The sequence below is a fragment of the Zootoca vivipara genome, chromosome 11, assembly GCF_965207765.1.
Source record: "Zootoca vivipara chromosome 11, rZooViv2.hap1.1, whole genome shotgun sequence".
Classification (NCBI taxonomy): domain Eukaryota; kingdom Metazoa; phylum Chordata; class Lepidosauria; order Squamata; family Lacertidae; genus Zootoca; species Zootoca vivipara.
In genome coordinates, this window is record NC_142594.1 from 2,950,529 (window position 1) to 2,962,851 (window position 12,323).

At 39.4% G+C, this 12,323-nt stretch overlaps 1 protein-coding gene across 21 annotated transcripts in view; it reads left to right on the forward strand.

The window, feature by feature from the left end:
- Positions 1-12,323, forward strand: part of TPK1 (thiamin pyrophosphokinase 1) — a 210,368-nt gene that overhangs the window by 130,776 nt on the left and 67,269 nt on the right. For 19 of the 21 annotated variants that reach the window (XR_015946330.1, XR_015946333.1, XR_015946334.1 and 16 more), the window contains 2 exons: positions 2,613-2,708; positions 7,566-7,712. The exons of the other annotated variants lie outside the window; for them this stretch is intronic. Coding sequence is in view for 12 of the 19 variants with exons in the window: in XM_060280544.2 (XP_060136527.1) it covers positions 2,613-2,708; positions 7,566-7,712 (243 nt within the window). In the remaining 7 variants the exon portion in view is untranslated. The remainder of the gene's footprint in view (positions 1-2,612; positions 2,709-7,565; positions 7,713-12,323) is intronic. 21 annotated transcript variants of the gene reach the window in all.

Below are 12,323 nucleotides of genomic sequence, written 5' to 3' on the forward strand. Positions count from 1 at the left end.
TTAAAGCTGTCAGCCTTTGTTTTATTAGCCTTTCCTGAGCTTTAAATGGTATGTTCAGACTCATAATATAGGGGGGTTCACTGGTGAGGACCTAATTTTCTTATCAGTCACTACAGTACAAGGTAAAAGTATGAAATGAATCATATATGGATAGAGCCACAAAGCCTTTAAAGAGACCTTGAAGTGGTGGGTGAAGGAGACTCTATAGCAACTGTGGTTCTTACTATAATTTATGACGCTATATAGGTGTTTTGTATCCTTGAAATCTCATTGAATGGCAACTTTATATGGTGGACATGCTTCACTATTCCTTACTCAGCTCTTTAGCAGCAGCTTAGGAACTGTTTGAGCACTGAATTAAGAGATGCGAACTTGTGTATTGCTCCATTTTAACATAATCTTGACACCTATAACTTAGTGCAGTATATAAGGAGTCTTGTTTTTTAAAAAACGAAAAGAAATACTTAAAGCAAACCCAAGCTATAGAAAAATGATGTTTTTGTGCCCTCTGATTCAAGCATTCCATAATAGCTGAGTTATAGGTAGGGAGCTAAAATCAGCAAATGGTTCTATGCAGGGTGCTGAGCTTCAGAAACTTAGCTTCCTAAAAACCTTGGTAGCTGAGCTGTGAAAGTCATGTGAGAGATGGAGCTTCACAAGCTCCTCCAGTGGAGGTTGTCCTTTTCAGCGTCCAGCACCTCAGCCATTCGCTGTTCTCATTATGAGGCGGGACCTGGAAAGAAGCTCCCTTTTTCTGTAGAAAAAAATGGGAATTATTGTCAATGATGGCAGTCTTTGGAAGTAGATTTGCTGCTCCTTTTCTTATAGTAAGGCACCAGCAGTTAATTTTCTGCATTTAAGACCTTTTGCTATTATACTTCTTCCACAATAAATATTAATAAGATAAGAGGACCAGAGTTAAGAAAGTGTATTTGATATTTGATATGAACACCTTTGTTTATGCTACAATACAGATAAGGAAAAAGAATTCACATCAAAGCATCATTTTATATTGCAATGCAGATCATCAGAAGGCATATTCATTTGTTTGTTTGTTTGTTTGTTTGTTTAATTTATATACTGGAGGCATTAGCATTAGTAAAAATACTAGATATACATTTACTTTTTAAAAATTGATTTTCTGGCCTTTTTTGTGAAATACTTAAAATCACAGTATGAAAATTAATTGCTTTGGCAATGTTGAATTCAGTATTTACCCTGGCCAAATCCACAAGAAGTTCCTGAGACACTGTAGTCCTCAAATGATTCTTAATTAACTTGAGTTTGCTAAATGACCTCTCTCCGGAATTTACTGTTGCTGGAACTGTTAGTAGTATTCATATGCTAACACAAACATTTGGAAACAGGTCACCACATCTGTACTCTGTTAACAAGTTTAATGGCTTTAACTGCATTTACAAAAATTGCTTCCTGTACTGAGGGTAAAGATGAAGCTTTTCTCTCCACATCACTTTTACATGTTGGCAGAAGAGGAAGCGGGGGGGGGGGGGGGGAGTGTGGCGTTTCACCTCTAGAGGGTCTAGCAAGAGTTAAGTTGCAAGGGAGGTAAACAGCCAATAGGAGCTCTCCAGGCAGAAGCAGGGGTATATAAGGAGAAGCAGGCAATCAGAAGGGGGAGTTGATGGGAGAGGAGGAGAGGATTTTTAGATAGAGAGAGGGATAGAGAAGCTAGTGAGTTGAGCTGTGGTGCAGAATCTGTAAGAGTAATAAGAAGGGAACTTCAGTCAGGGAGGAACAGGGGAAGAACTAATACTAAAGGTTAAGTTTAAAGAAAAGTACTTGAGAAACCAATAATAATTTCTATGCTTGTAAGATCATCCCTTAAATAAACTTAATTGTTTTGTTCACTGTTTAATTCGTTCCGCGAGTCAATTCGTTTTGCGAAAAATTCATCTTGCAAATCACGGTTTCCCCTAGGAATGCATTGAAATTTCTTTTTTTGCCCATAGGAACACATTAAATTTCAATGCATTCCTATGGGAAACCGCGATTTGCAAGATGAATTTTTTGCAAAACGAATTCGTCTTGCGAGTCACCATCAGATCGCAAGACGCATTCGTCTTGTGAAAAATTCGTCTTGCAGGACATTCGTCTTGCGAGGTACCACTGTATAAGAATGTTTACCCTCCCTCTAGTAGGCCACAATGCATGCCTTATCCTACAGCATCATACATAATATTTATAAATGTTGATTGCTTATGTATTTAAGGTTATGAGGTTTCCAATGGTGCTCCTGAATTTAAATTCATTGAATCTTGTACGTTCAATAACAACCAATTAATTTAAAAAACCCACATGCCTATATTGGGTGGGTTTTATTGGGTTTGGTAGGTCACAAGTAGCAGAAACCTGTTTTCTGATGTCACAACAGCCACAGAATTGGAGACTTCATCATGGAAAATACATATTGAAATGTATTTTTAAAAGCTTGTCTCTAAATGGAGTCTGTATTTTGAAAAGAGTACTTTCTATACCGAGACACAAGTATCAAAGCATCAGAAAGCAAGGAAAACAATTGTGCTTGGTTCTGAAGGTGGGCTTGATCCTGAACATCTGCCCTTTTCTTTCTGCTATTTTATTACCTCTCGTAGGGGTGTGAACTCATAGAGACCCCAGATCAAGACTTAACAGACTTCACCAAGTGCCTTCAGATACTCCAGCAGAAGATAGAAAAGAACAACTTGCAGGTAAATACACATTTTGTGGCAGTGAATCTTTCTCCCAATGTTCACTGAATGGCACAGCCTTTCGAGAGTCTCTTGATGTTTTTCCAAGTCTAAGGCTCATTTATATTGTGTTAAGTCATGTGACTTGAGGTAGAAAGCCAAACAGGCATCAGCTACCTAAAAAGATGGCTCTTTTTATTATTTATTTATAATATTTTATTAATATATTTTAAAAAATAATCTAAACAAAAACAAAACAAAAAAGAAGAAGAGAAAAAGAAGCATACCTCTTTCAGAGGTAAATCGTAACTTGACCAACACAGAGAAAGGTAGACCCTCACAGCTCTCTCCTGGGAGCTTCCATTTCTTTTCCCAACCTCCCATCCTGGGAAATCTTTCTTTCCCTGCCTCTCACACAGAGTCCTTCACCAACTCCATCTCCTCCATCTGCAAGTTAACCCTTCCTTAAACCCTGAGTAGAGGACTGTAAACAATACAACAGACAAAGCACAAACAAAACAAAAAATAAAGGGAAAGATAACAAAAAGCTAAGAATATTAAAGGAAGTACTGTAATAACAGAATAATAAGTTACAGAAAAAAGTAAGAAAAAATGAATAAGTAAAAGGGACTGCCAACTATTTGTCTGTCAGTTATATATACAAGAGTCCCTCAAAATAGTAAAATATTCAACCCAGAGTAATATCTAGCTGACCCTCCATCTGCTATGCAATGTTTCCCCAGTTTTTTTTCAGTTTGGGCGTCTCAAGTTCACTCTTTTTTCATTCCAAACAATAATTCCAAAAGAAGTTATCTAATACTTATTGTAAGTAAAATAAAAAAATTCTTTCAGTAGCACCTTAAAGACCAACTAAGTTTTTATTTCGGTATAAGCTTTGTAAGTAAGTCAGCAATAGTCTTCCTCCAATCCAACTTTATCTCCAATATTAAAAAAAAACATTCATTCCTTGTTCTTTATTCTCTCAAGAGTTTATTTGCTGTGGTTATGTAATAAGAGAATGATCCATACTTGGTTACGTATTTTATAGTCATTAATTCACACCCAAATCCATTTCTTCCATTTCTTTCCAATCCCATTTCAGGTTGGCCATGATTTTCTGTCCTTATTTTTTTTAGAAAAATATGATTTCCATTCCTTCTCTTCCATTCTTTTTTGAAAATTTTTGCAAGAGGATTGGTTGCTTTTTCCTCTGAATTCAATCCAAACTGTACACAGAGTCCTTTCTTTCTCAACTTTGTCTCTGCTGACACAGAATATTTTTTAATTTCTCCTTACATGAATCTCTTCCCCACCTTCAATATCATAGCTCCAACATGATATTGTTCCTGTCCTTCAGACATCTGTGTAAAGCCATTCTCTTGGTCTGGCAAATCATCATTAGTATTTTTTCCTGAGGGACGCGGGTGGCGCTGTGGTCTAAACCACAGGGCCTAGGACTTGCTGATCGGAAGGTTGGCAGTTCGAATCCCTGCGATGGGGTGAGCACCTGTTGTTCAGTCCCAGCTCCTGCCCACCTAGCAGTTCAAAAGTACGCCAAGTACAAGTAGATAAATAGGTACTGCTCCGACGGGAAGGTAAGCGGCGTTTCTGTGCACTGCTGTGGTTTGCCAGAAGTGGCTTAGTCATGCTGGCCACATGACCCGGAAGCTGTCTGCGGACAAACACCGGCTCCCTCAGCCTATAGAGCAAGATGAGTGCACAACCCCAGAGTCGTCCGCGACTGGACCGAACGGTCAGGGGTACCTTTACCTTTACCTTTATTTTTCCCAGAAAACTGTAAATCAGGCATCCCCAAACTTCGGCCCTCCAGATGTTTTGGACTACAATTCCCATCTTCCCTGACCACTGGTCCTGTTAGCTAGGGATCATGGGAGTTGTAGGCCAAAACATCTGGAGCGCCGCAGTTTGGGGATGCCTGCTGTAAATCTTCTTCAGCCTCTGCTTCATCCAATACATTTCCATTGAACATTTTCTGTTTCCACTCTTAGTTCCTTTAATTGTTCATCAAATAATTGCTGTACAGCCCTTTAAGCCAGCCACTGGGTTGTATTTCGAATGAAAAAGATAGCTCTTGTGACAGAGAATGAAATTGGAAAGACATCCGAAGTAGAAAAGTGTAATGGTCGTGGGGCCCTTTAGTTACCCTCACATAGCCTGAGTAAATGCATGTTCCGGGCATGTCAAAAAGGTGAAATTTCTTACTGTGTCCTGGAACTCTGATGCTATATTTATTTATTAATTTCATAAAATTTATACATCACTTGATCGTAAGAAAAACCCCTCAAAGCAGTTTTATGAAAGATAAAACAATAAAATCAAGCAAAATTCACAACCCTACTTTAAAACAAAATTTAAAATACTGAAACAGATTAAAATTACCTCAGCTTTTTAAGCATCTGGGTAGGCTTGACTAAACAAGAATGTTTTTTGCAAATGCCGAAAAGACTACAGTGAAGATGCCTGTTTGGTATCAATAGGCAGGGAGTTCTATAGTGTTGGCACTGCTACACTAAGCACTAAATTGTGTTACTGACAACTCACAGGGACAAAAAGGGCTGTGCTGGAGATATGCTCCACACGTGATCATAGCAGACCCTCATTTAAAGACATGAGGCTCACCCTTGTTTCTAACTTTATCTACCAGTTCTTCCATTCATTTTGCACTATATTACAGAATCAAATAGTCAAATCACAGGGCTTTATGCCACAGTGCAGAGGTTTAGAAGAGAATATTTTTAATTGCCTCCATTAAAATCCTCCCTGGGAGCAATTGGCAGAGTTTTCTTTTTTTATTTCTCTGCTCCCTTGATAGTTCTGGATTGGAATGCAGTTCTTTTCACTTTTGTTACAAAGCCTGCAGAATTTCATTGGGCCTAAATAAAGGTTGGTGAGGCTTTTCGTGGTATGTTGCTTTATAGACAAAAGTCAAGTTAGTCTAAATTTAGAGCTTTGGCTGGGCTGGGGAAAATTTTGGTGACAGTCAAAGCCTTTGACGTTACACAAAAGATTCAGATGTATTCCAAGTCACAAGTATATTTTCATGCAGCTTTGCTAAGAAATAATAAAATGCTAGAACCACAGGACATCTTATGAAATAGTTCGTTTTAAACTTGCTCCATTTTATATAACAAAAGGTAAATACTTGTCTTACACACAGGAGTCCTCCATTTAGATGATCTCATCTTTCCTTGTTGGTGAAAGCTTTCAAGAATAAATCAGTTAAGGCTTAATTCCCAAGTCTTTCTTTTTATTGTTTCTATTGCTTTCATACATACATTTTAGACTTTGGTTGTTGTTGTTGTTTTATAATTCTTTCTTCACTCTCTCACATTCCCCCCCCCACACACACCTTTACAGAAACTGAGCCTTGCACTTATATTAGACTTACTTCCATTGCTTTCTGTAAGGGTACCTTGGCAAAAATGTACTATTCTTTAATTTTATTTCTCTACATTGTTCTACAATTGCAGTACAGTTCCGTAAAAGGGTTTAAGTGTCAAACTCTTTATACACACACTCCATGTTATAAACTGAGATATGAAGGCTAGGAGCTAAATGGCACCTTAAACCTACGTTATGGGTGCAACAACGGAATGTCTCGGTGTGATTTTTTTATAACAAGAATACAAAGCTGGAAATGAATGAACTGCAGCTAAAATATTATGTTCATAATATTATTTTTCACATGGTCTAGTCCTTCCCCTGCCCACCACCTAATACTCTTAAGAGAGTCTCTTCTCCAGTCTTCAGAGAGTAGCTGAAAGTGGGGAAGCAGAAAAAAACTCCCGCTTTCCTTCCACTCTGCAGTTTTAATCTGAAATCTTAGGCGCTGTATTGCGCCCAGAGCTCAGAAACTGCTCAGTCATGAAATTCCCTATCGCAAAATGCGCCTAGAACAATGGGAGTTTTGAACACTGCACACACTGATTCCAAATAAAGTGTTAACCATAGGTAATGTAGTGCCCAGTCCTGGGGCTTTAGCCATCAAATATCATTCACTCTTGCATTTCATTGCATTTAGTAATTTATAAGTTCCCTAGTGAAGTTCTCCTTTCTTCTTCCTGTGTGAGTTATTAATTTTCACCAGGTGTTCCTTTATGTCATTATCATTTATTATGTAATTACATATTCATACATACATACAATTACAACAAATAAAGGCTTGACATATCTCGCTTTGCATGTCATGAGTCTATCTCCTATATTGGTTTCCCCTTTTAAGTTGAATTACTGAAATAAATGCACTTTACGATGATATTCTAATTTTTCGAGTTTCACCTGTACAGTAGATGGTGCTATATTATATTATTGTTGTTAATAGTAAGAATAAGAAATGCATAATTAGTATCTGGATGGATTTTTAAATATATCTGTATTGTGTACACCTCTATGTGCTGTGCAGTATATCTCATACAGAGATAGTACATTGAGTCTCCCTGCAGGATTGCCACCAGTTGAACACTAAGCCACTCAGTCTCAAGAGGTGAAAGAGTCTTACTGAAATAATAAATAATAAGTGCTATTTTTCTAGAAAAAGAGGTGCCAGAACTCAGCACGAACACCTCCCTCATACTCTTAGAAGGGCAATGGCATCCATCTGAGAGGTGACAGAATTGAGTTCCAGCAAGTTCTGGCTGAATAAAAAGCCCTGCTAAATGGGCCCAATCTGTTCAGCTCCCTCTCCATCTTCCAGGTTCTCTGAATACTCTGCAAATAGTGTGCTAGATATTTCTGTAACCTCTTGGGCATCTCCTTAAACTGTATTTCTGCACTTTTTACATATATAAGTTATCCAAAGGAAAAGTACAGCAGATGCTCTCAGTGATATTTACCAATGTTTGCTTGTGTCTCTTTTAGATTGACATGATTGTGACGCTGGGTGGACTCGGAGGTCGCTTTGACCAAATCATGGCATCTGTGGAGACACTCTTTCATGCAATTAAGATAACACCCTTTCCTGTCATAGTTGTTCAGGAGAGTTCTCTAATATACTTACTTCAACATGTAAGTAAAATGAAGCAACATTTTTCGTTTTGGGGGGGGAAAACCAGTCTAAGGCAGGCATCCCCAAACTTTGGCCCTCCAGATGTTTTGGACTACAATTCCCATCTTCCCCGGCCACTGGTCCTGTTAGCTAGGGATCATGGGAGTTGTAGTCCCAAAACATCTGGAGGGCCGCAGTTTGGGGGTGCCTGGTCTAAGGATTCTGTTGGTCTTATAAAATTATTTCACCTTCACTAAGACTTATGTCTATTCCAGCATGGAAATCAATATGTATCATCAAAGGCAACCAATGTGTTTTTTCCATCTATTCAAGTTTACAATGAAGTTATTGATTCAGAAATAAAAGACCAAGGGCATGATTCAGCCAAAGTTCAGTTATTTTTCAGTCCCATTAATTTCAGGGGAAGAGATTTAAACTCCTCTTGAATTCTTCCACTGATATCAGTCAGACTTCGAAAAGGCTTAGCTCCAGCTGGATGTTAACTAGATTGTGCTATGGAACATTTTCTGCTTAATTTAAAGTCAGAAGTTAGGGTCACTCAGGTCTCCCAGTAGCTGCCTCTGTCCTTCTAGTTACTCCTCAGCTTGGTGGCCTAGAATGAAAACTCCCAAGAGGGGATATTAGTATTATTATTATTATTATTATTATTATTATTAATTATTTATACCCAGCCCATCTGGCCGGGTTTTCCCCACCACTCTGGGCGGCTTCCAACAAATACCAAAATACATTAAAATATCACAGACTAAAAACTTCCCTAAACAGGGCTGCCTTTAGGTGTTTTCTAAATGTCAGGTAGTTGTTTATCTCCTTGACCTCTGATGGGAGGGCGTTCCACAGGGCGGGCGCCACTACCGAAAACGCCATCTGCCTGGTTCCCTGTAGCTTTGCTTCTCGCAGTGAAGGAACCGCCAGAAGGCCCTAATGCACACTAGAGTAGCATTAGCTCATTCTTCAGACTATTTGTGTTCATGGAGCTTGCAAAAAGATTGGCCATGTGTTTGAGGCAGGTGACAGTTCTCCTGCTTTATTCTGTCTCAGAGAACCACTGAGCAAATAGTGAACTGGTTTCCTTTGAGTCAGATTCCCTCCCTGCCCCTGATGGATACTGTCTGAGATACAACTTCATCTGTGAAACAACGTGCTTGGAAGAACCACAAGATTTGCACAAGTAGAAAAAAGTTTTAGAAAAGAAAACCTAAGGGGGTGACTATCCCACAAAAACAGCCCAATGAAGACTGGTTTAACACAGGGGCCATTATTGGACAGTAGTAATGGAAAAGAAAAATGGAGCATGGTGGGGGGGAAGAGGGATAGTGGAATACCCTGCTTGGGAGAAATGGCTGGCTGGAACCCTGAGCAGGAGCTCTCCTTTTAGACAGGAGCATTTTGTTGCAGTATAGTTACTGACCAGAGACTATACACTGACATTCAGCAGTAAATAATGTTTCCTCAACTTATGAGACCCTCAAAGTTTTAAGAAAGATGCTGAATATAGGAAGTAATTTGCTATTACAGTGAGATATTACTATTATAGTTATTTGCAAAGCAGAAAAATCTAGAAACATTTTTATGCAAATTAATGTCTGAAGGGGAATTGTGATGCAGTTTGAAATTAGGGAGTAGTTTACAGGGAAACAATTTGAACACATCGACACTAAATTAAATTCAGATGGCTTTGGGGGGAGGCTGGTTAGAACCTTTCAAAGAGTCTCAACAAGTGAGTGCTGCCCCATTCAGAACAAAAAAAAATGGTTGGTTTCACTTCAGTGTTGTATTAAGGCACCTAAATGGGTTTTGAAATGCCACGTTAAAAGTTTGTGGGAAAGGATCATGTGAAGCAATAATGAAACCACTAACAGTTTTGCAAACTGCCTCATTATTAATAATTGTATCTTATGTGTTACCGCTTAACTTCAGAATGCCAGGCTGTTATTATGTTTAGCTAGCAATTACCGTGTTTTTCCGTGTATAAGACTAGGTTTTTTTTATCTTAAAAAATAATGTCAAAAATTTGGGGGCGTCTTATACAGTACATGTATACATCCCCCCATTTTCTTAAATCAGAGTCCCCCAAAATAGGAGGCGTCTTATACATGGGGGCGTCTTATACACAGAAAAATATGATATTTACCATCCTCCACTTTACTCAGTTGGTAAATATGCTAATAGGGAATCTTCAAGTAGAATTTATGATAATCTTATTTCCTCTCAGTGGTCATCCTTTTTGGAAAAAATATGTTTTCATCCCTGAGTTGCAAAGTAAACCTTGAATAAGGTGGTACAATTCTGTTGGGTGACCAAAATTAGAAATGAGCCTTAAATGACAGCTGTATGAGTGATGAATTGTCACAAGTTGTGGAGTCTCAAGTGCCACAAAACAGACTCAGGTAGTCAGTAAAATACTGGAACATTGTTAATCCAGCCAGTGGATGGGCAGTCTGGGATATATCTATACACCCAGAACAACTAGTAATCTACTAAGATAAATACAGCTCACCATCCATGCATTTATTATTTCTTTATATACTACATTTAGATACTCCCTTTCTCCTATGATGGTAAGGGAACACCTAGCTACTTTAAATTAAATCAAATCTCCAGGCCTTGATGAGCTGCACTCAAAGGTACTAAAGGAGTTTGCAGATGTAATCTCAGAGCCTTTGTCCATAAACTTTGAGGATTCAGGAGAGCAGGTGAGGTCCCTGGAGACTCAATGTGGGTAAATGTTGTCCCCATCATCAAAAGAGGGAGGAAAGAAGACCCAGGTAACTACTGACTGCTGAGCTTGTCATCAAGGTCCTAGAACAGATCATTCAACAGTCAGTCTATGATGTGATGCTGTGATTGCCAAGACCGAGCATGGGTTTGGAGAACAACTGTGCCCAAAGTAACAAAATGAATTTCAATAGGGACAAATGTCAGATTCTACACTAGGCACTTGAATTCTGGTGCTGGAGGAGACTCTTGAGAGTCCCATGGACTGCAAGAAGATCAAACCTATCCATTCTTAAGGAAATCAGCCCTGAGTGCTCACTGGAAGGACAGATCCTGAAGCTGAGGCTCCAATACTTTGGCCACCTCATGAGAAGAGAAGACTCCCTGGAAAAGACCCTGATGTTGGGAAAGATGGAGGGCACAAGGAGAAGGGGACGACAGAGGACGAGATGGTTGGACAGTGTTCTCGAAGCTACGAACATGAGTCTGACCAAACTGCAGGAGGCAGTGGAAGACAGGAGTGCCAGGCGTGCTCTGGTCTATGGGGTCACGAAGAGTCGGACATGACTAAACGACTAAACAACAACAACACTAGGCAGTAAGAACCAGCTGCACAATTATAAGATGGGGGACACCTCATGTAGTGGACCTACTACTAAATGCAATTAAATGTAGCAGATCCCACCGCTAACTGCTCCCAACCACTGCTCCCAACTGAACCTACCACAAGGTACACCAATTAATTAAAATTCTAAATTACCACAGTTTATCTTTTTGGCTTCTTGTGTGAGGGAAAAATTGGTGATTTGGAGTCTTAGGCAGAAATTGAACAAATAAGAAAGGTTTTATTTACAAAACAAAATAAAACAAAGATGGGTCAGGAGCTGTGTTCTTTCATTCAGTAGAAATTAACTTATTACTTAAACTAAATCTAAAGATGTTGCAGGTGTTAAAACAAAGTAGTAAATGCACAGCTTCTCCTAAACTACTGTTGCTAAAAAAAAATCAGTTGTTGCACTTCAGGTAGATGCTCAGGTTTCTAGAATAGATGGTAAAATGCTTAACTCAGTTTCTGTTTCTTCCCTCTCATTCCTTTACTTAGTTATGACTTGTTGTTGTTTAGTCGTTTAGTCATGTCCAACTCTTTGTGACCCCATGGACCATAGCACGCCAGGCACTCCTGTCTTGCACTGCCTCCCGCAGTTGGGTCAAACTCATGTTCGTAGCTTCGAGAACACTGTCCAACCATCTCGTCCTCTGTCGTCCCCTTCTCCTAGTGCCCTCCATCTTTCCCAACATCAGGGTCTTTTCCAGGGAGTCTTCCCTTCTCATGAGGTGGCCAAAGTATTGGAGCCTCAGCTTCACGATCTGTCCTTCCAGGGAGCACTCAGGGCTGATTTCCTTAAGAATGGATAGGTTTGATCTTCTAGCAGTCCATGGGACTCTCAAGAGTCTCCTCCAGCACCACAATTCAAAAGCATCAATTCTTCGGCGATCAGCCTTCTTTATGGTCCAGCTCTCACTTCCATACATCACTACTGGGAAAACCATAGCTTTAACTATACGGACCTTTGTAGGCAAGGTGATGTCTCTGCTTTTTTAAGATGCTGTCTAGGTTTGTCATTGCTTTTCTCCCAAGAAGCAGGTGTCTTTTAATTTCGTGACTGCTGTCACCATCTGCAGTGATCAAGGAGCCCAAGAAAGTAAAATCTCTCACTGCCTCCATTTCCCCCCTTCTATTTGCCAGGAGGTGATGGGACCAGTGGCCATGATCTTGGTTTTTTTGATATTGAGCTTCAGACCATATTTTGCGCTCTCCTCTTTCACCCTCATTAAAAGGTTCTTTAATTCCTCCTCACTTTCTGCCATCAAGGTTGTGTCATCTGCATACC